Below are 25,938 nucleotides of genomic sequence, written 5' to 3' on the forward strand. Positions count from 1 at the left end.
ATGCATTGCTAGGCTACCGTGCATCGAAAGAGATAGCAGTTTTCATTTCTTCATCAATTTAATGTTCACGACTTTTTACTCAATGTTCTGTTGTCTGTTTACATATGATAAGCAAGATCAGAGGGTTTAGATAAGGCACCCCAAGCCCACATATGCTGTAGACAACCAATTCGCCAGTCAAGCAGGAGTCAAACAAATTCCAAAGGTTGCCACTGTGCAGAAGAATGAGGAACAAGAACATAGTTAATTGGTGGAGACAGTCATAGTCATAAGGCTGGACAACCGAAATTTGCCTCTCTCTGTTTCTCTGTCTCTCTGTCTCTCTGTCTCTCTGTCTCTGTCTCTGTCTCTCTCTCTCTCTCTCTCTCTCTCCCTCACACACACACACACACACACACACACACCTGAGATATTTAAAATATTTGATATTTAAAATATCAAGGAAAAGAAAGAAAGCATAAAGAAGGAAGATAGCTCAAAGAGTGGGAACTTGCTGAAGAGTAGCCTGGAAGGAGGGGACAGCTGGGGACCATGGGGCGGAAGTCAGAGAGGCAGAGAAAGTCATCCTACATTGACAGAAAGGAACAGATGGGAGATGAGCAAGGACAAAGGGGGGGACATGTGGGTAGGTGTCATCAGTTAGAGGGCAAGGAGCTGGAATTTGATCAAATGACAGGAATTTATTTACGGGACTCCTGGGCATTGTGGGAGATACAAAAGAATGCAGAGTTATTTTGGGCAGGGTAATGATGTAGGGAAGACAGATGGCTTGAACTAGGGTGTGAGTGCTGAAGGAGAAGGCTGGAGACAGAAGGCAGAAATAAAGAGGTTAAGGCAATCCCCACGTGATAGCCTGTATATGAATCTGGAGCTTTGTGGAAAGAGATATTGAAGAAAACCCTGTAGCCACTATTGAGTCAAAGTTAAAGAATCTGTAGATTGGAGAGGAGAGATGATAAATCACCTAACTGTTCTGCTTCTGCTTTAAAGACAATTAAAATGCTACTAAAGGTATATAAAACTGCTCTCGCAGGCAATGCCACGTGACACCTGTCTAATATAAGCCCATCTACCTAGCGAAGTCTGGGTGGGAGCTGATGGGCATGAATAAGACTAAATCAGGCTCGGCCATCGTTCTGTCTTGGAAGAAGTTTCAAGTTGGTTTGAAAAGGCACCTAAGGACATTTAAATGCCATAATGGTGATATTATGTTTGTTGGAGAGAACATCAATCAAGAGAAGTTGGTATTAGCCTCCCAACTAATAGAAGATGTCATTCAAAATGTGATAGAATTTTGCTTTGTTTTGTTTTTCAGAAAGTTCAGGGACCAATGCCACAGGGGCTTCAGAGGGCAGAACGCACACTTTGCACCACAGTGTACAGGCTAACAATTCTGTTTTCTGCACTTACCCATCTGATACACATCACACAGCAGGCAACCACAGACTTTCCAGCTTCCAGTTTTCTAGAGCATTACCCAAAATAATGGGGGATAGATTTTGAAATGATAAACTTGACTTCCTAGAAGTTGACTTTGGGTGTGAAATGAAGAGGGTGGGTATGGGGGTACTAGAGATTTAAGGAGCAATGGTGGATACCCCTTGAAGAAAGTTAGTCAAGAATAGATGACTCCCACCCAGAATATCCAAAAGAACCAGAGTCAGTCAGTCCTGTAGAAACTATAGAGCCCACTGGGGAGGTTAATCAAGTGGACACAATTGATTGCTACTCCAAGAATGGATGGGGTCAGGGAGAGTGCAAATAAGAACCTTTCTTATCCATCCAATAGAGGTCAGTATCTAGAGGGAAGGGTGTTTCAAAAGTAGCCTCAATTACCTATGCCCAGGCTTACACACATCTCCTAGATACAACATTGTGATACTTATCTAATTGGGTAAGATACCAAGGGCTTTAAGTTTTTGTGTGTAAATGGATACTTCATATAGAAATGGCGTTGTCATTTCCTTCTTGCCATCAGTCAGCTCCGAGGCCAGCTCTCCCAGGGTTTCTATTTTCTCCTCTAAAACAGGAAGGAGCTGGGGTTGGTGATCTCTGCAGGCCTTCCGAGCTAGAATATCACATTCGGAGCTGAGATTTCCAGATGGCTCATGGAGGTGGTAGAGTTCTCTGTTGTGTGCACTCATCGTGAACGCTCTTTCTCCCCTCCTAGGAACTACTGCTCGAAAATGACCCAACAAATGCAGAACTTACATCTCTCTCAGTCAAAAAAGCACAGTGCGCCCTCGTCTCCCAATGCCGCCAAGCGACTGTACAGGAACCTCTCGGAGAAGCTGAAGGGCAGTCACTCGTCCTTTGATGAGGCCTATTTCAGAACCAGAACGGATCGGCTGAGTCTCAGAAAGACCTCTGTGGTAATGGAACTCTTCTACGGCCATGTCAGCTCCATTGTTCAAGAATTTAGTGAATGTTCCCTTTTTACGCATAAAGTCCGCCAAGACAGGCAGAGTGTGTGTGTGTGTGTGTGTGTGTGTGTGTGTGTGTGTGTGTGTGTGATGTCACACTATGTTTGGATGAATGACTTTTCCCCCTTCTTTCCTTAATTTTTTTCCCTAATATTTTTTTTCTTTTGCTACCAGACCAAATAAACAAATCTCCAAAATATTCAGCTTGAGGGCATAGAGGCGTGGACTTAGGGGCAGATTGCTTGCCTAGCATTCATAAGGTCCTGGGTTCAAGGCCCTAGCAATGCCTGCTCCCGCTCATACACATGAACACACATACACTCAGTTTGAAAAAATGGAATCTTTTAGATTAAATGGACTTTCTGGGAGCACCAGTACTCATTTACAAAATAGTATTAAAACTGTTTATAGGTTTCTATATGTGTGTGTATGCACATGTGTGTGTAAATGCACACACACACACACACACGCACGCACGCACACACACATTTCACATACTTGTCAGGGACATTCAAAATAGAATCCAGGCATAAACTCTATTTATGACATAATGGAGAGAGGACAGAAAAGAAAAAGCCAGCAAAAGAAAGGAGGTGGAAAACCAAGCATGTATACCAAACTTTACCAAACACACTCCATGCAACACAGCAGTGCGCTCACCTTTGCGTTCCCAGGCGGTCGAGGCAGAGCAGGAGAGACAATCAGATGTGAGCCCCACCCCCCCCCAATTAGTTCATAATGAAAAGTGTATCAGTCCATCAGGAAAAATGAATATCTTCCTGTTGCTAAATTGCCTGCCGTGTCATGGCAATTAGGTCGTAGCAGGCAGCATACAGAGTATATCACAGATGTTCTCGGTGGTTCTCTGCACTGGCTGTGGATCAAAGAGGCAGGCGGATATTCACATGAACAAGTAGATTTTTGCAAGGAGGTACGGGCTCCATTTGAGATTAAAGCGGAAGTAAGGCCTAGTCTTCCCAGATAGAAGCAAAGTTAGAGATTGCACGGGGAAATAACTTAAGAGGGATAAAAACCCGGCAGATGAGAAATTAGAGACACTAAGAATCATGAATGAAGGCATACTGGAGACAGGGCAACGTTTTGATTTGGGATCCATTTGTTTTCTGATAAGGTTTCCTGTTTCACACCCATTTTCGGGAGGACTTAGCTTGGTAAGCCCCAGAGGCCCTTGGTAAGCAAGTGTCAGAGTTTGACAGACTGTAGAAGCCTCTTTTCTATTCAGTACAGTGTCTTGCAGCAAGAGAACAGCATCCCACAACAGCCTTCTCCTCTGGGTCCCTATTGTCAAAACAAGCATTTGCATAATCGCCTTGTATTTTCCCCAGGTCTGTGCTCGGTCTAAACTGGCTAGCAAGCCTTGCATAGGGAAAAATCAATTTTTGATGAGGCTAAAAATAAAATCGCCCTGCCTAAATGTTTGGTCACTGACGATCTTCCGCATATTAATCAGATCCCAGCACTAGGTCAAGACCAATAGCATTCGAACGTCTCTAAAGGCAAAGCAATTCTTAGAGAAATAACACATAAATATTGAAGTAGGATATGTCTCCATCTTCCCTGGTGAGCTACAAAAAAAAAAGTATTTGTGAATATCCCAGAGATCTTTTTTGTTTATTGTTAATCTTTAAGAAAAAATTTCCAGAGAATCATTATCCATGTTTCTTTTTTCCTATGGATGATCTGTATTTTATAAATATCTGAATCCTGGTTCTCTTAAACAATTAACCATTTGCCACTGTAGCTCTCCTAGGCAAACCTCTTCAACCTCTCCCTTCAGCTTAAAAATGTATGTAATAGTCAGGAGTCTGAGCTAAGAAAGAGTGGGGTGATAGCAGCCAGGTTATGTATTAATGAGTTTTATTGTGGCTATGACAAAACCACTTGACGATGGCAGCCTAAGGGAGGAAGGCTTTATTTGAGGTTATGCCTCAGAGTCCATGGCCACTTGGCCTCATGCCCTTGGCAGAAAGACCTTCAGGACAGGAGAGTATGGCGAAGGCTCCTCTTTAGCCCTTAGTGGATGGGAAGAGAAAGAAAGGGAATACAGAAAGAGACCCATGTAAGACATATGCTCAGTGACCAATGACGTGCTCCCGGTGACCTGCTTCCTCCAGCTGGGCCCCACCTTTATTTCATGGCCTCCCAATAAAGCTACCACATTAAGAATCCATCAAAGATTTAATCCATTGACCAGCTCGGAACCCTTTCAATCTAATTGTCAGTAGAAACACCCTGAAAGGAGCATCCAAAGGTGTTGTTTAGTGAGCATCTGAGCATTTCTTAGCCCAGTGAAACTGATGCTAATAATTAACCTTATTAAACTAGACCTACACATACAGGCATCACGAGCCTACAGGCAATGTAGGAAATTGACAAGCAATGTCTCTATTTTAAAAAGATTACTCTTGTAGCAGTAGGGAGTCTGGGAGCAAAACTAGCTGTCAAGATAAGGGATAATAACACCTGAGGATAGAGAAGGAGGGAAAAAGTTGAGAGAAACAATCAGAGTGAACTATGGATACAAATTAGCCATACTTAAAACCACCTGTTGGGGGGCCCATTATCTACGCCCCTATTCCTCAGGCTGCACTCTGCAACACATTACCCCAAAGGCAGAGTGAAATACAATAAAATACATAGTAACATGATTAAAGGCCCTGAGAGGTGCTAGAGCAAAGAAAGGAGAAAGTTGGCTTAATTCAGTTAATTAAGTTGGCTTAATTCAGTTAATTAAGTTGGCTTAATTCAGCAAACAGTCTTCCTTCAACAGCAGACTGGCTACAGGGAGCTGACTTTTCTCACCAGCTTAAAGACTGGGCCATATAACACAATACTGTATCATTTCCTCACATTTAATGTGTCTCTGAGAAATCGGGAATGGACTGGCCAACAGGGTGCTGACTTTGAAGGCCATGTGACAAATGCTAGTTCTGTAATCACCCACTTGTGTTTGTGCGACCCTTGAAACAATCTCCAAAGTCCTGAGATACTGCCTGGGACGTTCGTTGTGCCAACCTCCTTTCTTTCTTCTCCAGAACTTCCAGGGCAACGAAGCCATGTTTGAGGCAGTTGAGCAGCAGGACCTGGATGCTGTGCAACTCCTCCTCTACCAGTATACACCGGAAGAACTAGATCTCAACACACCGAACAGTGAAGGGCTGACACCGCTGGACATTGCCATCATGACCAACAACGTGCCCATTGCGAGGATTCTTCTGAGGACGGGGGCCAGAGAGAGTCCACACTGTGAGTAAACCCAACATAAAAGCCCATGTCATCTATCAGACCTTTGTTCTACATCGTCAAAGTAACAGAGCAGGAATGGTTGGCCAAGCACAGTTCCTGGAAACCTTTCTGTGTATCCAAAGACTTTCATGCAAAAATCGATTCGTGTTCATCAGTTTAAGCACTTAATTGTTCTCTAATGAAAACAGAATGAATGGAATTGAAAGGGACCCTCTCTCTTTCTTAGGAATTTAATCCAAGCTTTCAGGTATATGACATCTTCAAATGATGGTACAGAATTGGGAAACATCTGTAGGACACGAATGCACAATTGTTTGGGTCTCTGCATCCACAGTCAGTGCTGGGGCTCTACTCAGACACTCAACAGATACTTAGTGCACACTGTCCTGAGTCTAAGAGGGCAGTGGCAAACTGCATAAGCTCTCTGCTCTCAGGACATTTAACATCCTAGCGGAAGAGATTGCCAATAAGCAAATGAATTAATACATCACACCATAAATTCAAATAGTGGTAAATGTGAAGAAAACAGAGTAGCGGTCAGTAAGGGAAGGGCCAATTTTCAACAGGATTGGACAAGAGAGCCATTGCTGATATGGTGCTGGAAGACTGATGACCCAGATGATCTAGAAAATGAACCGTGAGGTGTGGGGTTGTTGTGGGAAGAATAAGTGGGAAGTGCAAGTCCTGAGATGATCAGAAAGGTAGCTGAGGTACCAGAAGATAGCATGTAAGAGAGGAGACCACAGATGAAGTCACCAGGACTAGACAGTACAGGGCCTATAGCCATGTGTAGATGCTTTCCTCTAAAGATTGAATGTGATGGGGAGGCAGTTGTGTGGTCTCTTTTACTTTGGAGGACCAATGTGATGCTCTATGAAAAATGAACAGAGGAGACAGTTGTAGAGTTGGGACAATCAGTCAAGGGGCTCCTTTAATGAATGGTCCATGGAACTGGTACCAGTTGCTGGGACTAGCATAACAGTAATGTTGACCAGAGATAGATATCAGACAGTCAAGAGACAGATAGATAATGTAGATGGATAGATGGGTAGTCAATGATAGTCGATAGGTAGAAGATTAATAAGAGATGGACAGATACATAGACAGGATAGATGACCAGCGGATGGTAGAACTGATAGATGATTGGTCAGTGATATGAAGTATGTGGTAGTGACGATGGGCTGTTTGTAGATTGAAAGGTAGCATACATAGACAGAATTCACGTGCCATAAAATTCATGCATTTAAAGAATGTAATGTTCTTTCATAATGCAGAGTCAGTTAATCATCATCACAATGAGTTTCAGAACTTCTTCATCACCATATAAAATCCCACACCCTGACTTCTTATTCTTAGACTCAAGACCTGCAGCCCCAGGGAATATCAGCACTTATTTTGTTGTTGTTGTTATTGTTGTTGTTGTTGTTGTTGTTGTGTTGTTGTTGCTGCTGCTGCTGCTGCTGCTGCTGTTTCCACCAATTTGTCTCTTGTAGACTCCACACACAATGGAGTCACATACAGTATGGCTGGGTGCTATTGGGAGTACTTTACAGTGAGGAAATCCTCAGTCCTCAGCATCATGAGGTCAGAGCTCACATTCTGCTTGGTGCGAACTCTCTGATCCAATGACCACAGTGGCTCAGTGCCACGGTTTTTAGGTTCTCTGGACAACTTACCAAACTGTGCGTTTTGCTCATGCCCATGTGTCCCAGAAGACTGGAAGATCAGAGGAAAGTAGTACATGATTAGAAGTCGCACATCTCAGCTGCCAGATCTCAGAAACCACCATCACCCGAAGAGCAGGTAGTGAGATGGACACTCATAGCAGGACACTATTTCAAAAACAGAAATCTAAACTCGCCAACTCATGTCAAAGAGTTTGAGGAGTAGGGGGTGGCAGAGGCTCGGCAGAAGAGCTGTCTGGTCAGAAGGCCACTCCTCCTCAGCAAAATTTAAAGATTCAGATAGAGAGCAAAAAGGAGAAGGAGGAGGAAGAGGAGGACGAGGAGGAGGAACAGCTGAGGGTGAGTGGGACCTCTGCTGCCTTCTGATTCCTTTGCAGTAATGTCTGTCCTCAAGAGTCAAAGAGATGGGGGTTGGGTTGGGGAGAGAATTAGAGGGTTTGGACACAGAGTGCAGACTAAACCCCACCATGTAAGAACAAGGAAACTATTCATGTGGATGTTACCACTTCTTGTGCCCTAGACTGGATGAAACATTAGTCCTCATCACCTGAGACACTGCAGAAGTATGCATTTTCCCTGTGGGCTGTAAGACTCCCAATGTGCCAGAGTCTTTTATCATTAAAAAAAGCATTTATAATGTAGCATCCATAGGAGCACTCATGTACCGGGCTGGGGATGGGGTGCACTTAACAGCACATCTCCCTGCGTAGATGCACAAAGCCCTGGCTTTGCTCCTCAGCACCTCCCACTAACTGAGCACTGTAGTGTGTGTCTGTAACTCTAGCCCATAGGAGGTAGGGACACAGAGATCAGAAGTTCATGGACGTTCTTGGCTAGAACGCAAGCTCAAGGCAACCTGAGCTTTAAGAGATGAACTCAAGCACCAATTATCTGGCAAACTCAAACCAAATATGCTAATGATTCTGGGTTTTCTTTGCCCCCACTGGGGGGATGACCATATTGTTATGGCTAAGTTGCAAAAGGAGGAACAGTAAGATAAAATGTGTAGGTCTCAGGCTCTGGAGAATAGGATAATTAAGTTACCCTGGCCCCCCAAGAACTCAAAGTGACATCTGCAAACTCAAGTATATGCAAAGTAAGAAATCTTGACTGAGTGTCCATGAGGTTCCTGCATGCATTACATCTGGATTTTAGTACTAACCTTTCCTCATGAAATTGTTAACTCAGTTTTTAAAAACGACTTACTTGTGATTATGATTATTTGTGACTGTTTTATTTAGGGTATTTCCTTCTGCTGTGGTAAAAACCTTGACCAAATGCAACTTGGTAAAGAAAGAGTTTATTTCTGCTTACACTTCCACACCATAGTCCATTATTGAAGGAAACCAGGACAGAAACTCAAGGCAGGAACCTGGAAGCAGGAACTGAAGTAGGAGCTATGGAGGAGTAGTGCTTACTGGCTTGCTCCTCGTGGCTTGCTCATCCTGCTTTCTTAATAGCAGCCAGGACCACCAGCCCAGAGATGACCCCACCCACAGTGAGCCAGACCCTCACACAGCAATCACCAATCAAGAAAATGTCCCACCAGCCAATATGGTTGGGAACATTTCTCAACTGAGACTCCCTCTTCCGAAATGGCTCCAACCTGTGTCAAGTCCATATTAAACCAGCAAGCACACCGACCTAAGGCCACGCAGTTAACAAACACATGTCAGTAACACTCGCCCAAACCCACTGGATGCTAATCTCAGGATCCTTCTGTACAAATCTACGGTCTTTCTGAATAACCAAGATGGAGAGCTGTGATCAGGAGGCTCCTACATCTTTTCTTTTGAGCTATTTGATGAGATCCTGTGGTGCATTTATTTGTTCTGTTCTGTGCACTAGGGAGCCATTTGTGTTGGATAAAGGCAGTATAGAAGAACACAGTGTTTGCAGGAATTTTAAATCCACTTTCTAAATCAAGTACAAAAGAAATAAGATTGCTTCTGGTCCAGGAGTATGAGGTTTCCCAGGAGGAAAGTTGCAACCTGCTGTCTATAACCAGAGGCAAACACCTGCTTCAGAGTCCTCCCGTGCTGGAAAGGCATGACTTAAGAGAAGAAAAATCACAGCAAAGTCTGAAATTCTTAGGATGCTTTACATAGACAAAAAAAATGCTATTGCTGGCTGAGGAGATGGCTCATTCAGTAAAATACATCCGAGCCTGGGTTTGATTCCAAGAACTCACAAAATAAAGCCAGGTGCAGCATTGCAGACTTATAGACTCAGCACCAGGAGGAGGCATGGACAGACAGGTCCCTGGGGTTCACTGGCAGCCAGCCTAGACTATTTGATGAGCTCCAGGCCAAGGAGACACAGTTCTTCAAAAATATAAGGTAGAAACCACCCAAAGAATGAAACCCAAGGTTACTGACCCACCCACCCCTACATCAGCTCACATGATGTCGCACTTGATCCTCACCATTGACTTGGGAGGTAGGGGGTATTTCTCTCATTCAACTTCGAAGAAACTAGAAATGAGAAAAGTCAAGCCATTCACCTAGTATTGCCCAGCTAATGGGGTAGAGAGGCAGGATCTGAACCAAGACCTAAGAGTCACAACGCCACAGATGCCCAGCACAGCCTCAGCTCCATCCCTTCCTCGCTCTACTTTTCTAGGGACCAAACGCTAGGTCAAAGCAGAATGCCAGGTCTCTGATACAGGTGATTTCCTTTCTTCCCATCCTCTGAGTATTGCTCTTCTCCAAACTAAGCCCTGTACTCTTTTAGCTTTGCCAACTAACATGATTGGGAAGAAAGTCTTCTGTGATTTGCCCCATTTCTTAGCAGGAACCACAGCCTGGTTGCACTTAGCATTTCTCTCTAAAGCCATGGACCCTTAATTGCCGAGCTGGATGTGTTGCATTTTATAAAAAGCCGAGGAGGCTGAGGCATCCCTCCCCAATCCCCAATCCCCAGGTACCACCCATACAACTATTTAGAGAGCATGGGAAGGTGAGTTGAGAAGGGAGTGAGGCAGAGAAAGAGAGAGGACAGAGAAGGGCTGAGGACAGAGAAAGAGAAGACAAGAGAAGAGAGGGAAGGAGGGGAAGAGGAGAGAGGAGGAGAGAGGAGGGGAAGAGGGGGGAGGAGAGGAGAGAGGAGGAGAGGTGAGGAGGGGAGAGGCTGGCCAGGAACTCATGGAGAGAGAGAGGAGAAGGGGAAAGGGAAAGGGGGAGAAAGGAGTCAGGGAGAGCAAAGGGGATCAGAGAGAGAAAAGCGGCAGAGAGAGCCAGGAGGGGCCAAACAGTCCCTTCTATAGCAAGCCAGTCCTACCTTCCTGTTGCCAGGTAACCGTGGGGAGCAGTGTAGAAGGAGTGCCTACAGAATGAGGGTGTTTCTTACTAGCGTTGTTTGACACTTGATCTTGTACTTCTGGGAAGTCCCTGAAGTTGCCATTCAAACTTGCAGAGTCGCCAGCCTAATCGGGAGGTGAATCCACTGTCTTTACTCAGCACTTACGATGTTCCTCCCTCCTTTAATCAAGTGGAACAAAGTAAAGTATCTTGCCAGGAGCATATGTTCAAGACCCCAGTCGATGCTCAGAACTGTGGAGAGTAGCATCTATGTGTTTACATGTATCACTATATTTAATGCTATATGTAGTTACATGTAACGTTTCCCCTATACACACAATAAGAGACTAATAATAACACTAGTAGTAAAAGATAAGAATTTACTATTATTACCTTCTCACATTGTCAAGTCAAATAAAGGCTATTTTTGAACCCAAGCACTGCAATGTCATGGGGGTGAATCTGATTCTTGGAGATGGCTGCCCCGTGAGTAATGGGTGGATAATGGACACAGCACGGATACCATGGACAAAGAGATGATTCTCACCCGAGATGGTAGGAAGGAGAACAGCGCCAGACTTGAGCACACCACCCAGAACAGCATGCAATTAAAGCCGTATGAACTGTTTGTTGAGGGGATTTTTCCTAGAACACTTTTGGCCCGGTGTTGGCTCTGAATAACCGAACCGATGACGAGTGAAACTTGGCTAACCCCAGGGGAGCGACTGTAACACTCACTCCCAATAGGGAAAGTGCTGGCTGTTAACTAAAGGGGCTTCCCACATGTTTCCCTATAAGCTTGGAAGACCCTTGGAAACAGGCCAGAACATGGAAGGACTGCTGCTAGAGACCATCCTAAGTGTGGGAACCACGGGACTTTTGCTCTGGGCATTGATGGCTTTCCAGTAGCTAAGACTCATGCTCTGTGCTATCTGAGAAAGCCTTGCTGTCCTTGTATATAGAAGCCCCAACCAAACCCCCTTCTCTCCCTAACTTACCATATCCGCTAGTCACAGCCCAACATCTGTGCAGGCACCGTCAGTGAGAGTCTTCCTTATCTGAGGCTGCCATTCATTTGCTAGCATGAAAGCCTGCCAATACCACCGGTCCTAAAGACACAAGCTCCTTAGGATCCCTGCTGTGTACAGTTCTGGTCACGTGCATACATGTTTGCCTCACCCTTTGGTCCTAATACCAAAGACACTAGATACTCAGAAAGCCGTTGGTAGAAACTTTAATCTTCTGACACCTTTACCTATAGGAGGGAAAGATGTAAATTTCCCAGGGACTTATGCTTTGGAGTACTCTGGGCTGTATCTGCTCCTATGATTCTCTAGACATGGTTGCTAAGTTTGATCCTCAGTGTACCTGGCTCTCTCTTCCCTTTTCACTGTCTAGTGATGTGGACTAGCAAAACTGTGGGATGCTCTTCGGTGTGTGGGATACTCCCTAGTATGTGGGATGCTCCCCAGTATTAGCTTTCCTTCTCTTTCCCTTGACTTGCTCTCTGTGGGATGCTCCTCGGTGTGTGGGATACTCCCTAGTATGTGGGATGCTCCCCAGTATGTGGGATACTCCCCAGTATGTGGGATGCTCCCCAGTATTAGCTTTCCTTCTCCTTCCCTTGACTTGCATCTTCCTGTCTCTCCAGATCCCTCCACACTGCTGTATGGTGAGCCCCTCCCACACCTTAAAAGCCTCCTGCGCCTCCCAGAATCATTACATGTAGGGACTGTGTACAATACCACCACAGAGCAACTGTCACTTGTAGACAGTACAGACCCCTGTGCTGCAACCCCAGCGCACAGGATGTGCCCCTCATTTCTGCCATAGCCAGGAGCCTGTGCCGGTCCTGAGAACGGTGCAGGCTGTGTCTAAGAGGTGTGACTATAAACTAATGAGGCCGGCTTTGTGTAAACAAACGCAGCAGAAAAGTCTGCAACCCAAGCCAATGTTAGTCTTTACCGGGGGCCCTCCTGGGAGACTCCACGCTCACTCCAACAGCACTGCCCCGGCCTGAAACACTTTTGGGATTGTCTTCAGAGTCCGTGCATGAGAAAACCAGACTGGTTGATTAGTGACACCCGGTTTTTGTTCCAAAAACGGCACTGCCCAGCGCCATCACTCTCCCTGTACCATGGACTGGGTAGCTCTCCAAGGACGAAGATCTGCTGCCATTAAGAATATGGGGAAAGGGCTGGAGAGATGGCTCAGCCGTTAAAGGCTAGGCTCACAACCAAATATATAAGAATATGGGGGAAATGAGCCCTAAGTAGATCTCCTATATGAATCACATATTCTTATCTGCCTCATTAAAAGAGGGGCATAAATCCTTACCCTGACTTACAAGTCTGCCCCTCAAAACTTACCTCCCACAGTATGTCACCCCTCTGTCTCTTGTGCACGCCACACTATCTTGCCACAGGGGCCTTGTCCTGGATGTCTACTCTAGTTGAGATGCTTGAAGGCTTTAAATCTCAACCACTATATGTTCAACATCTCAGCATCCATACTGCAATCTAAAAGCAAGGATGTCACCAGATGTGGGGTGTCTTTAACCCTGTTCCATGTCTCTAAGTAATTAATATCAGGTGACTTCAGTCTCAGCTTCAATCACCCACTCTTCAATAACGGCTTCTTTCTCTTAATTTCAAGATATTTGATTGACAGGAAAAGGGCATAAGGGTTTGATATTTGTGTACACTGCAGAGTAAGTACCATAATCAAATTCATTAGCACACTCAGCATTGTTCGTGTTGCACGTAGATTCCCCAGGACTTGTGAAACTGGAAGTTTACACCCTTTGATACATGGCGTCTCACCATTCCTGTCTCCAGCACCTAGCAAACAACCTTCTGCTCTGTAATTGCGTGAACTGGACATGGTAAGGTTCACATCACACACACACCTAGAATCCTGTGGTTTGCCTGGTCGTGTCTGGTTTCTCCGGGCTCATCCACATTATTGCAAATGGTGGGATTTCCTTCCCTTGGGTGTCAGCTTTTGCCTTGAATTTTTTTTTAATGTAGCCCACGCAGAGTAAGCTCTCCTTGTCCCAACCTGAAATATTACAGAGAGAGTGGAATGACACCTTTGACTGCCTTTGTCAATGCCTTCTTGTGCTCCTATCTATGGTCGAGCTTCTTCCCTAATGCCCAACATTCCCATTGTTACTGGTTCAAAAGCTATGCCTGCTTCTCCCCATTCAGTGCATACTCACCACAACACCATGTAAGATAACACTTTTAGATCTAATCCTTAGTGCAGGCTTAAAAATCAAGTTTCTGGACTCAAGGAGTTCTGGTTTCAAGTTCCACATCTTGATACTTTGTAAGAAAAATCTTCAGCCTTTCCAGGCCTCAGCTTCTTTATCTGTTAGATGGATATAATCTTACATTAGCTATTATCTCTATTACTAGGTATTCAATCACCCCCAAACCTTAGCAAATGATGACATTTATCACAGTTTCTGTGGATTAGAAATGTGGGACCAGGGTGGATGCCCAGGGCATCCATAAAAATGGCTATCGCGGGGTTGGGGATTTAGCTCAGTGGTAGAGCGCTTGCCTGGGAAGCGCAAGGCCCTGGGTTCGGTCCCCAGCTCCGGGGGGGGGGGGGTTGGGGCTAACACTATCGTGACCAACCCCGCCACAATGACGTTGAATGCCTGGAAAAGTCAGAGGTCAGTGGATCTTACTGGAAAACTGGCTGCTACACTCTTAATCTAGGACAGTTATGAATGTAATGGAATGGTACCTTTCAAGTACTTTGTTCATGTCCTGGCACGCTATAAACACCCTCTAACTATCCCCACCCCAAATGTCACTCAGTATCATTCTCAAAAAAAATCCAGGAGCTTCTGGCAAAGAATTAAAATGTTTACCATCTGCTACACAGTTTTTGGGGCAAGATAAACAGTACCAGCCCTGTGGATTATATGTACTGGCACCCCCAACACCACACTTTTCAAAGTTTGTAGAACGCTGTTGCAAAACTCCATGCACAACATAGATGTTAGCCACGTCCATTGGCCAGTGGAACGGAATGGAGAACTCCAAAATAAGCCCACACTTTGTAGCCTACCGTTAACCAAGGAGCCAAGAATGTATCAACATAGGAGGAAATGTGGGCTCTCCAGCACTGGTGTGGTGTTGGTTACCCCAAGCATGAGAATGGAATCAGATCCCTACCTTAACACCACAGACAGATCAGTTCATAATGTATTATGTTCCTAAATAGGAGACTAAACTATAAACTCACAGATGAAGACAAAGGGGGAGGGGGAACTCCATGATCTAGGTCTAAACAATAATGTTTTGGATTCCACCCCAAAAGCATGAGTAACAAGAGACAAAAATTGATAACGTGGGGGTGGGGGTGGGGGGGAAATAACATCAAACCAAAAATCCATTGGACAATAACGCCAACTCAGAGAAGAAACAAGCAGGGACAGAGGTATCTGCAAGCACGCATCTAAGGTCAATGCCCCAAATATGGAAGGAATTCAGATTAAAAACTCAGTTAAGAAATGGGCAAGACTCCTGAGCGGACGCACTCAAAAGAAGACGTATGTTGGCCAACAAGAATGTGAAGAAGTACTCAATAACACTAGCCTTGGAGGAATTCAAGGAAAAACCACAGCAAGATATAATTTTAGACTTGTCAGAACTGCTCTTTTAAAAAGACAACAACAACAAAAAGTAAGTGTTGGTGAAGACGTGGAAAGGGGACCTCTCAGGCTCTCGGTGGGGAATGGAAATTGGTATAAACAATTTGGAAAATATATGGCATTTCCTCTGACAACTAAAAATAGGTCTAAGGATGTGGCCCACGGGCAGGGCACATGGGTAGCATATGTGACATCCCGGATTTCTTACTTGGCATTTTTCTTTTTCTTTTTTCTTTTTTTAAAGAAAGTGCTAAGAATAGTATTATTGTATGATCCAACAATCTCACTTCTGGGTATTTACCCAAAAGATTTGGACTGTCTCTCAAACAGGCATCCGCACTCCCTTATCCGCCACAGCCATGCCCATGGTAGCTACATGTTGGAAATCCATCAGCAGCTAGACTGATGAGGGGAATGGGGTGTGAGCACACAATGAAGTACCACTTCACCTTGATGAGAGAGGGAATCCTGTTTTGTGATCCCGTGGATGCAATTGGAAAGTCTCATGCCAAGTAAAATACCCTAGGTTTGGAAAGGCAAGTGTCATATGTCTTGACTTGTACAGGGAACCCGAAACACTCCAATTCACAGCAACAGAGAAGAGAATAGAGATCACGGGAACTGGAGGTGGGGACAAGGAGAGCTGATAGCTGGAAGATACAAAATCTCATTTAAACAGAGGACTGTGTTTTCAGTCTGTTTCCTATACAGTCAAACATGCTGTACACTTTAATATTACTAAGAAAGTACATTTTAAATGTCATCATCACCAAAAGTAAAGCTCTCAAGTGATGTGTATATGCCCTCATTAGCCCAGTTTCACATTGTATTAATAAACCATAGAATCACTTCATGCCCTGTTAATTCATACACTTAGAAATTGTCAATTCACTCTAAAATGAAATTTATTTTTAAAAAATATAAGTAGGCTAAATTGAAAAGCATTAGAAATATGAGATGTGCACTGTCTTTCAAAGACTTGTACAAAAACAGAGGACTAAGAAATGTCTAGTTTTAGTAACATTTTGGGCCTGTTGAGTTGGGTACAATACATTTTTTTAACCTAATTTCACCTGTTTTTAATGTTAGTATAGGGAAATTCTACTGATGTGGCTTTAGACTATATGCTGTGGACGGTGTAGAAAGGATCCTCCGGGTAGCCAGGGTCATCAGACTCAAACATGAGCTGGATTTCTTAAGTAACCTGGCAAGAAAACTTATGGAGTGTTTGTTTTCCCCCTTTGAATTTAGGGAGCCCTGGGTGGGAGGGCCCATTAACACAGGATTCACCAGTCCTGCCTTCTGTAACAGAGACTTTGCAGAGCCACGTTCTGGACTACAGCAGAGAGGGACACTCCAGATCCCTTTCCCAGGTATGACAGGCCCTAGGAGAAGAAAATCCCCTGGCAGTTCAAAGGAAACAATCACTAAATCTCCACAACCTTTGCAGTTGGACCCTTTTATAGCTGGAGACCAAAGAGAAGCCAAAATGGGCTCTAAGTTCTGGATCTCCACAGGACAAGCAGATCAGACCTGATTGTTGAACCTCTCTACTATAAGGGTCCAAACCTTTAAATCACTAAGATGCCTTGCCTTACTTCTTTTGGCATTACTACCTTAAGCCAAGTTAGCTGCCGAATTGTTCGAAGGTTGTCACTTACGATCAGCAAAGATAAATCTTATTAACTGCCCGTCTAGGTTGTCCAGAGGATATTGGCTCTCAGCTCAAGGTTTATATTGAAGTGACCTCGTTTTCTTCTTAGAAATAACAGATAGCGTTCACTTTGTCAACCTTTATGTGTGTGTTATGTTTCTAAAAAGTCTCTGGAAAAGACTTTTTTTTAAAGACCTGGAACAAGAGATTATTATTTTTTTGATGGAAAAATACCAAGCTATTTCATAAGAACAAGCATTTGGGTTTATTTAATGTGTGTCTCTAAAAACCGAATAGAAGCAATAATAATAAAAAAAACCTGTGTGGAGATTATCGTTAACTTAGCATGGTTTGTGAGGTGGGTATCATTGTCAAGCCAGTTTTACAAATAAGAACCTTGTGTTCAACATGGTGGAGTGAGTAGCTAGAACTATAGGTCTCTCTCTCTCTCTCTCTCTCTCTCTCTCTCTCTCTCTCTCTCTCTCTCTCTCTCTCTCTAAGAGTAAAATACATTTTAACTTTATAAAACACTTCCAGGCATATACACAGAGAGAACACACAAAAATGTTTCAGAAAGGCAAATTGTTTTACATACTTTCATCCAACAGAAAAGAATCCGGAAAGCCAAGACACCTGTGAACCTTTTCTTGCCCAGCGTCTGGTCACTGGTCATCCTCCATAGCAGTAAACAAACAGACAGAACACAGGCAGAAGGGATCAACTTATTCAGGCCATGGCCACCGTGTTGGCCAAGAAGGTGACCTGTGGATATTCAAGGTGACTGAGGTCTGCGAATGCAATTAGAAGATGTGGGACCATAAAAAGAGGCAGTGGGCTGAGGAAATCGGAACAGTAGTGAGACCAGGGCTGGAACTCGTGTGGCTATTCGTCGTGTTTTGTTTAAAAATGCACAGCACGTCTAGACGTTCCTCCACCAAAGAATGGATAAAGAAAATGCTGTACGTTTACACAATGGAGTATTACTAGACTGTTTCCTTTTTCCAAAAATGACATCATGAAATTTGCCAGCAAACAGATGGAACTAGAAGAAAATCATCCTGAGCGAGGGACAGATGGATCTCCCTGGGACCAAACATCTATTAAGGATATCACATGATCTCTAGAGTCACTACTTCCCTTCAAGGATTATCTCCATTCTCGGAAACAACACTTTAAAAATCGTATTCCTGCTGAAGAGAAGGATACTTGTTCAGATTCAGAGCTGCTTGGGGATGGAGGAAGCTACCTTAGCAGGAAGTGAACTTGCAAGACAAAGAGGGGGCGGGGCGGGGCGGGGCGGGTGGGCAGGGCTGGCGGAACTGTAAAAAGACCTATCTAAACTGAGCACAATGATTCTTCTATCATGGAGATGAAGCGATTGTCTTAGAGTCTTGTTTATAGCAGCAATAAGAAAGAGGAAATTCTGGGCCGGTGGTGGTGGGGCGTGACTTGAATCCCAGCACTTGGGAGGCAGAGGCAGGAGAGACAGCCTGGTCTGCAGTGCAGAACGAGAAAGAAGAAAATACTCAACAATAAAAAGGCATGTTCAGTTGCAAAGTATTACCATTAAAAAGGACCGTATTCTTTTTTTTTTCAAGAAAATCAAATAAATTATTCCCTTAAATCCTCTATGAAAAAATTAAAATCAGGAGCTGGAGAGCCAGCCCAGTGGTTGTGGGTGAGTACTGCTCCTGCAGGGGACCTAAGCTGAGTTCCCAGGACTGAGATCACGTGGCTCATCGAGCCCTGTAACTCCAACTCCAAAGCATCCTGCATCTCCAGTCACACATCCACACACAGACGCACAATAAGACAAAACGTAAAAATATTCACATCGACTTGCATGTTGCCCTCACTCATAGTTTCAAACTTTATGCAATTGTCTGTCTGCCACGACTCAATTCCCAAATTGCGAGTTAAGAGCAAAATGATGAAATCACTAAGGATCTGCAATTCCTAAGCTAGATCCCAGCACTTGAAGTCCACTCAGCGCCCCCCCCCCATGACTATTTATCTCAGGATTTAAACAGTAACCCTAATTGTATTCTTTGAACACCAAGCCCCTGCCCCACCTCCCCACCACCACCACCCCCATCTCATAGTTAATTAGCTGGGCAGGTCTTATAACAAATTCCCACTCTGAAGCGCTGGGTGGTAGAAATACTGTTGATAATTAAACACCACAATAGCGGGGAGCCTGTTTCAGGAGCCGTGAAGTGGCCTTAGCCCAGCCGGACGGCTTGCCACACACCCACAGACCCTCTATTGTGCTGGCTACGGCTGCTCGGAGGGACAGTCGCTGGGTTGGAGAAGGGATCGACTGCCAGGAGGTAGAAAAGGCTAAAGCTTGCAGAGATCAGTAGCGAGCCAGGCTAGAGAAGAAAACAGACTGTGGAGAGAGGCGAAGACGGAACAGAGAGACCCAAGATAGAGAAAAGTAGATGGGGAGGAAGAATGGGCCAGAAAACAGACCTCCCCACCCACCCTCGCCACCCACGGCCAACCAGCCAGCCAAATTGAATGCGCCAACTCCAAGCTGAACAGTGACTGGGAAACTGTAATATATCAATAATACGTTGGTTCATATTCATTTTGATTTAGTAAGAGTTCTTGGCGGCGATTAAAAGGACTACGAATCGTGCTTCCCTGGATTTCGGCTTCTTCGTCTTTAAAATAGGGAGAGTGAAAAGGTTCTCATTCTCAAGTCAAATCATATTAAAATAAATAAATAAATAAATAACAACAACAACAACAACAACAAAAAGGTTCCCAGAACTAGGGTGTCAAAACCTACCCTTATCACGCTTCCGCTCATGATAAAAATTACCCAGCCCAATATAATTATCATATTCACTCGCTTTTGCCTAAAGTAAATTAACCCAGTTAGCTTGATTATCTCATCTGAACAGATGCTGCTGTTGGCAGTTAAATGGGTCATTAATAATAGGCAGAAACATGACTGCTTTATAAGTCAGCTGGTTTGGTAGCAAAAAGAAAAAAAAAGAAAGAAAAGAAACTTTCAAAAGAGTGTTTTATTAAGCTATTAAAAAATCCATAGGAAAAAAACCATAAAGATTTGCCTGGTGAGATGGTTAGAGAGCAGAGGCTCAGCCTCGTGCCTTTGAGATTTGTCCACTTAATTACCTGTAACAACGGAGGCCAGTGAGCGCAGTCTTGGGGACACCTGGGATTGAGCCTGGGGGGGAGGGGGAATTACAAAATACTTTCTCTTTTTTCAAATAAAACAAATCTCCAGTTTGAAGGGGTTTCCCCCCACAACTCTCATCTAAACAATTTGCTTCCACTCAATTCTGCATGTTGAAACCGATGTTCTAGAAAAACGCAAGACACAGGAATACTGTGGTTCCGGAGATGCCCTCCGATTCCTACCTACCGGATCTCACCACAGAACCATCCCACTTTGCAGAGCACTGGGCTGTAGCCCCTTGTGGACTGTGCACCTGGCTGTGAATGCTTAAAGCGCTCTCTTGGTAGACTCTGAAAGGGCAAAACTGCTTCGTGTGAGGAAGAGGACCTAAACCTAGGAGGAGCAGAGGGTGCAAGACTAAAAAGTGTTACTCCAGGGAATGCAGGAAAAATGTCCCGGGTCGGGGGAGGGAAAGCCACGCACAGACCTCAAGAGAAGCTGTCCATCTGAAATGCCACCGGGGATTCCCACCCGTAATAACGGTTGTGGATATAAAAATTAATAGTGGGGGATTTCATAGTATTAGAAAAATTTATTTTTATAAATCATGTGCCTATCACCCGAGTGTTGACGCATGCATGCAATTCAAACATTGGGCTTACAATAAAAGACCCACTGAATAACTTAACAAGGACAATTCCCCCATTTTCTCTGTAATTTGGAGTGGAAGGAGGAGGGGGCCGGTGGGAGAGAGGGCGCAGTTACTGGGTCAATTAATCAACTTGAAAACTCTGACACAAACTCTGACGCCTAACCATGTCTAAAAATACACAAATGTATACGAATTTGTTTTAAACTGTCAATGCCTATATTTAGGGCCTTCCCAGCAAGCCTATAATGAGACTGTGTTTGAGGGCTTCAGTCATAGCAGGCTCTACCATTAATCTGAAGTTAGTTAAATTAACAGCATTTAGCACTGGCCTGTCAGTCCAAACTACTCCAGGAAATTGCACCTTGAGGCTACTAATATTGCCAATTTTTCCACTGGAGTGTGTGCTCGTGTGTGTCTGTGTGTGTGTGTGTGTGTGTGTGTGTGTGTGTGTGCATTTCCCCCCCCCAGTCCTCCCTATTCATACACCATCATAGCCTCACTACATCCCAGCACTTACATTATCATTTATTCTGGCCTCCTTTAGCCTTCCCGGGGGGATTCTACACAGCGTAGCTGCTCGGTCAAAGAGATTTTTGGCTTTATATTTATTTGTTTATTTTTCTGTCATGGCTCATGACTGAGGCTTTAAAAAAGGGAGCGTGACAGTATTTCGAGTACATGATTGACTGCTACGACAACATTCATTAACCATGCCAAGCCTGCAGCCGAACACAGTCCCGGCTGTTCTGAGCAGCCATTCTAAGAAGAAAGAAGAAAAGAAAAAGGAAAGGGGGAAAAAAAGACTCAGCTAATTTTTCATTGACCTCATCTGTAAATAAATTTAGACTGATGGTTCTCAGGGGCAATAATAAATTAGTATTCATTTCCTGTAATTAACGCAGACATGCTTATGAACACAGAGTATCTGAATATACAACCACCTAATTTCCATTTCAAAATACGCCTAACATGCTTTCACTTGAGTTATCTTCGTAATATTTCCCCCATTAATTATAAAGAATGAAATGGGTGGGTTTTGCTTCCCACTCATCAGAAAAAAAAAATATTGTTTTGGTCACAGGGAGTGTCAGACACATTCTCACGGGGAGCGTCAGACACATTCCAGGAACACATCTGCAGACCTTGCCTCTGACTTGCGTCTCTGTTCCTGTGGTCCTCCACCACCATTCCAGAATGAAACTGTCTCCTGTCTTGCCACTGGTTGGGAGAGGCTCCTCAGAAGTGACAGGTGACCACCTAAGCAGACACTCCCATGCAGACCACAGGAAGCAGCCTCAAAGGCGAGCACAAGAATGGGCAACTTCTACCACTGGTATACATTTGACCACACAGGGCAGACTGAGTAAACACTATGATGTAAGCCAAGTGAAGCTTGGGATGCATCAGTGAGATCCAAATACAAACCTCTAGTAAGCCTTGCCCTCGGGACATGGATATTTCTGGACAAGGTGCATTCCTGTAACCAGACCACAATCAAAGATCAATGTAGGGTTCGGCCATCAGAACCCGCTAACTCAGATGTGGCACCAGTTTGAGACATTTCATTAGCAGTGTACAAACTGGTTAATACTAATAGGATCCTAAGGCATACATGCAAAGTTTTCTCTATGCTAAGAATGTGAAGGTGTTTGCAACCCATAGGAAGAACAACAATTTCAACCAACCAGACCCCCCTAGAGTTCCTAGGGACTAAACCACCAACCAAAGAGTACACATGGAGGGACCCAGGGCTCCAGCCGCATTATGTAGGAGAGGACGGCCTTGTCAGACATCAATGGGAGGAAAGGCCCTTGGTCTTGGGAAGGCTCGATGCCCCAGTGTAGGGAAATGCCAGGATGGGGAGGCAGGAGGGGCGGGGAGAGACCCTCATAGAAGCGGGGGAAGGGAGGATGGCATAGGGTATTTCCAGAGGAGAAACCGGGAAAGGGGATAACATTTTAAATGTAAATAAATAAAATATCCAATAAAAAACAAACAAACAAAAACAAGTCAAAGGAAATGGGAGGAGGAGGAGGAGGAGGGAGAGGAGGAGGAGGGAGAGGAGGAGGAGAGGAGGAGGAGGAGGAGGGAGAGGAGGAGGAGGGAGAGGAGGAGGAGGAAGAGGAGGAGGAGAGGAAAGAAGAATGTGATAAGGGCAGAAAATTTGAGCTGGATTCCACCAAAAGTTTCTTTAGAAAATCAATTCTGGGAGAATGTAATCTGACCCGAGAATTTGCCCCACAGCCTTCTTGGCCCTGTCCCAGATGTTTGTCCCTCCAAATGTCATCCATGCAATCATGACCAAGTATGTCACTGGGAAGCATGTGTCAAAATGGCCAAGGAGCAAAGGGAATGCCTTAACTTGATGAATTTGCCACTAGATAGTGAATGTCGTATTAGGCCTTATCAAAGTAAGATCGTTGATAAGAAACCCAGATCCCAGGGTCTCAAGAGTTTTGTTTTTTTTTTTTCAAACCAGGAGATACCAAGCCTAAGCCACTGCACTTCCCAAGGAGAGCGGTCTATCATCCTGTCTCTTTTTCTCGCAGTTGTCAGCCTGGAGAGCCGAGCAATGCATCTCAACACACTCGTCCAGGAAGCCCAAGACAGGGTGAGTGAGTTGTCTGCCCATGTGGAGAATGAAGGCTTCACTCTGGACAACACGGAGAAGGAGAAGCAGCTGAAGGCCTGGGAGTGGAGGTACCGGCTCTACAGACGCATGAAAACTGGCTTCGAACACGCCCGTGAGTATGTGCCGGAGGCCGGGGGCGAATTAGGAGGCTGAGCTTCAGTTTGAGACAGCCAGGTCTTTTACTGATTTCATTTTTCAACTCTCCAGCTGTAGATGACTGTTGTCAGCCCGTTTGGGGCCAGAGCTCTGGGAGGCTGTAAATGGGTCTTTTGTCTTGTTTGATTTGCTGGCTCCTGATTGGTTCTCTGGCCACAGCCTTGAGCTCTGGGTACTTCTGGCCTCCCTCCACCACATCCCCACTCATCCAGCACTTTCCCACAGCTACGCCCTAATGCCTAATGACCCAATGGTCTGATGGCCTAAGTGGCTATATTTTGGGATGTGGAGTTGGAAAAATATTTATTTGCCTATTTGTCCGGCTTCTGCTTCAAGCTCGAGTTTAAGGTGTTTTCCATTCTCTACTGTATTTTTTTTTAAATGGAGAACGATAAACCAAACTACACAACAGAGAGAGATAGTCAACTGGCCCATGAATTCTGCTTTTATCCTCATTTCCATTCTGAGTGCCAGCTCTTTTTGCTGGGGTAAGGCAGTCCAGGATAATACTTACTGGCCGTGCAGAATGTTGCTGACTGAAGCCCCGGATGTAAGAATATATACTGTTCAGGTGTTTCAGACACGTTAAACTTAGATTCTATAGTATTTTTATCTTACCCCAGAAGATTTCCCTAAAACTAAAATGTACAACTCAAACACTCGCAAAGCACTAAGCTCTCATTCTAAAAGATTTTATTTAAGCAACTAAAACAATTTGGAGTTTAACTTCCAAATTGAAAGAGAAAACTCAGTCCCGTCCTTTAAAAGCCTCTCTGGGAGAGAGTTAAGCACCAAGTGCAGGAGCTGAGGAGATGGCTCCATAAGGGCCCGGATTTGTGTCCCCAGCACTCAAGTAAGAATCCAGGCATGGCCACACCACCCACAGGTTTAACAGTGGCAGAGTGGAGGACAGGAAATCGCTTGCCTTTTAGACTTCCGGTCTAGCTCCGGGTTCAATGAGAGATCCTGTCTCGAGGGAATAAAGTGGGGAGTGATTGAGCTTCCACTATCCTTTAAGGAGGCAGAAATATGTTTGAAAAGGGTTTGAGAAGCTAACACGTCGCCAATGATTTCCCCCTCTGTGCCAGGAGCCCCAGAGGTGCCAGCCAATGCCTCTCTCATGGTAACCAGCAGCACGTCTCTCACAGTCAGCTTTCAGGAGCCCCTCAGTGTCAACGCAGCCGTGGTGACCAGGTACAAAGGTAATGAGCTCTCTGTCTTCTCTCCCTGTTCCTTTCTGGAAAGATATCCAGGGAGTGGGGATGGATTGGGAAGGTTGAGTGTTCGGTTTCCGCACTGGTGGGATTGTTTTTATCCCCTTTACTTTTGAAGCCAAAATATAGCCAGGCACATCATTGTGAAGACTAGGGGTGAGGGGTGTGGTGTGACTGAGGATAAGTCATGGGGATATTGAACAGGACCAGGCTGTCATTCCCTCAGTGAATGTCTCGTTCATGTGTGCAACAGATCTTTTCTACCCAGCATAAGACACAGAGCAAAAAACAGAGCTGATCTGAGAGCAGGGAGGCTAAAGTGTGGGGTACCAATAGAGGGAGCAGTAAACATGGAAACTGACCACTATGTCCCCATTGACAGTCCCTGGGGCCAAAAAAGAAGATGATGGTAGGATGATGGTGGCATGGTCAGTAAAGTCCCCAAGATACTTGGCTTTGAAGAACAAATGGGAGCTGGAAGGAGATGTTGGGGCCAATGTAAATTCTACATGGAGAGAACAGTGAATACAGCTACCAATGCAAAGGAGTACTGGGACAATCAGAGGAGGGGACGTGCAGAGGGTCTGAGAGCAGAAAAGAATTAGAATAGAAGCCAAGGAGTTAAGACTTCATACAATGAGCTCCAGAGAGCCCTTGGATAAGAATGGGGACCGGGCTACAAGTAGATGTCTGAAGTACTTTTAGTGTGCATGACGGACTGGGGGAAACGGACAAGGATTTAGAACTAAAGAAAAATAATCAATGAGATATCTGTTCAGAAGCAAGGTGTGGCAGCCTGAGCCAGCTACAGCAGCAGCACTGGTGAAGGACAGGAAGGGCCCATAGGAGGAAGAGATGGCGGGACATCACCAAGCCAGCCAACCCCATGCACAGCCCTTGCTGTGTATTAAGCACTGTTTGAGCTTGCAGGACACTGCTTTGTTCTTACAGCTGCGTCGTGAAGCAGCGCTGTTTATCCTCCCTTTACCTACACCAGGGATGATAAATTACAGAGTTTGCCTAGGGGTTCACAAAACAGCCCGAGTTCCTCCACTCTGGGCACGCATGAATGTGGGAAAGGAAAGGTAATCTGTCAGCTTTCTGATCCACAGGGGCAGGAAGACCCCGTAAAGCTCTCT

The 25,938-nt window shown here is 44.8% G+C and overlaps 1 protein-coding gene across 1 annotated transcript in view; it reads left to right on the forward strand.

Moving 5' to 3' along the window:
* Positions 1–2,170: 2,170 nt before the first annotated feature.
* Ankfn1 (ankyrin repeat and fibronectin type III domain containing 1) overlaps positions 2,171–25,938 on the forward strand; it is a 137,106-nt gene continuing 113,338 nt past the window's right edge. The window contains exons 1-4 of the mRNA XM_032913124.1: positions 2,171–2,372; positions 5,480–5,690; positions 23,347–23,541; positions 24,674–24,787. Of these exons, the coding sequence (XP_032769015.1) occupies positions 2,187–2,372; positions 5,480–5,690; positions 23,347–23,541; positions 24,674–24,787 (706 nt within the window). The 5' untranslated portion in view covers positions 2,171–2,186. The remainder of the gene's footprint in view (positions 2,373–5,479; positions 5,691–23,346; positions 23,542–24,673; positions 24,788–25,938) is intronic.

Source organism: Rattus rattus, chromosome 9, assembly GCF_011064425.1.
Source record: "Rattus rattus isolate New Zealand chromosome 9, Rrattus_CSIRO_v1, whole genome shotgun sequence".
Taxonomy (NCBI): Eukaryota; Metazoa; Chordata; class Mammalia; order Rodentia; family Muridae; genus Rattus; species Rattus rattus.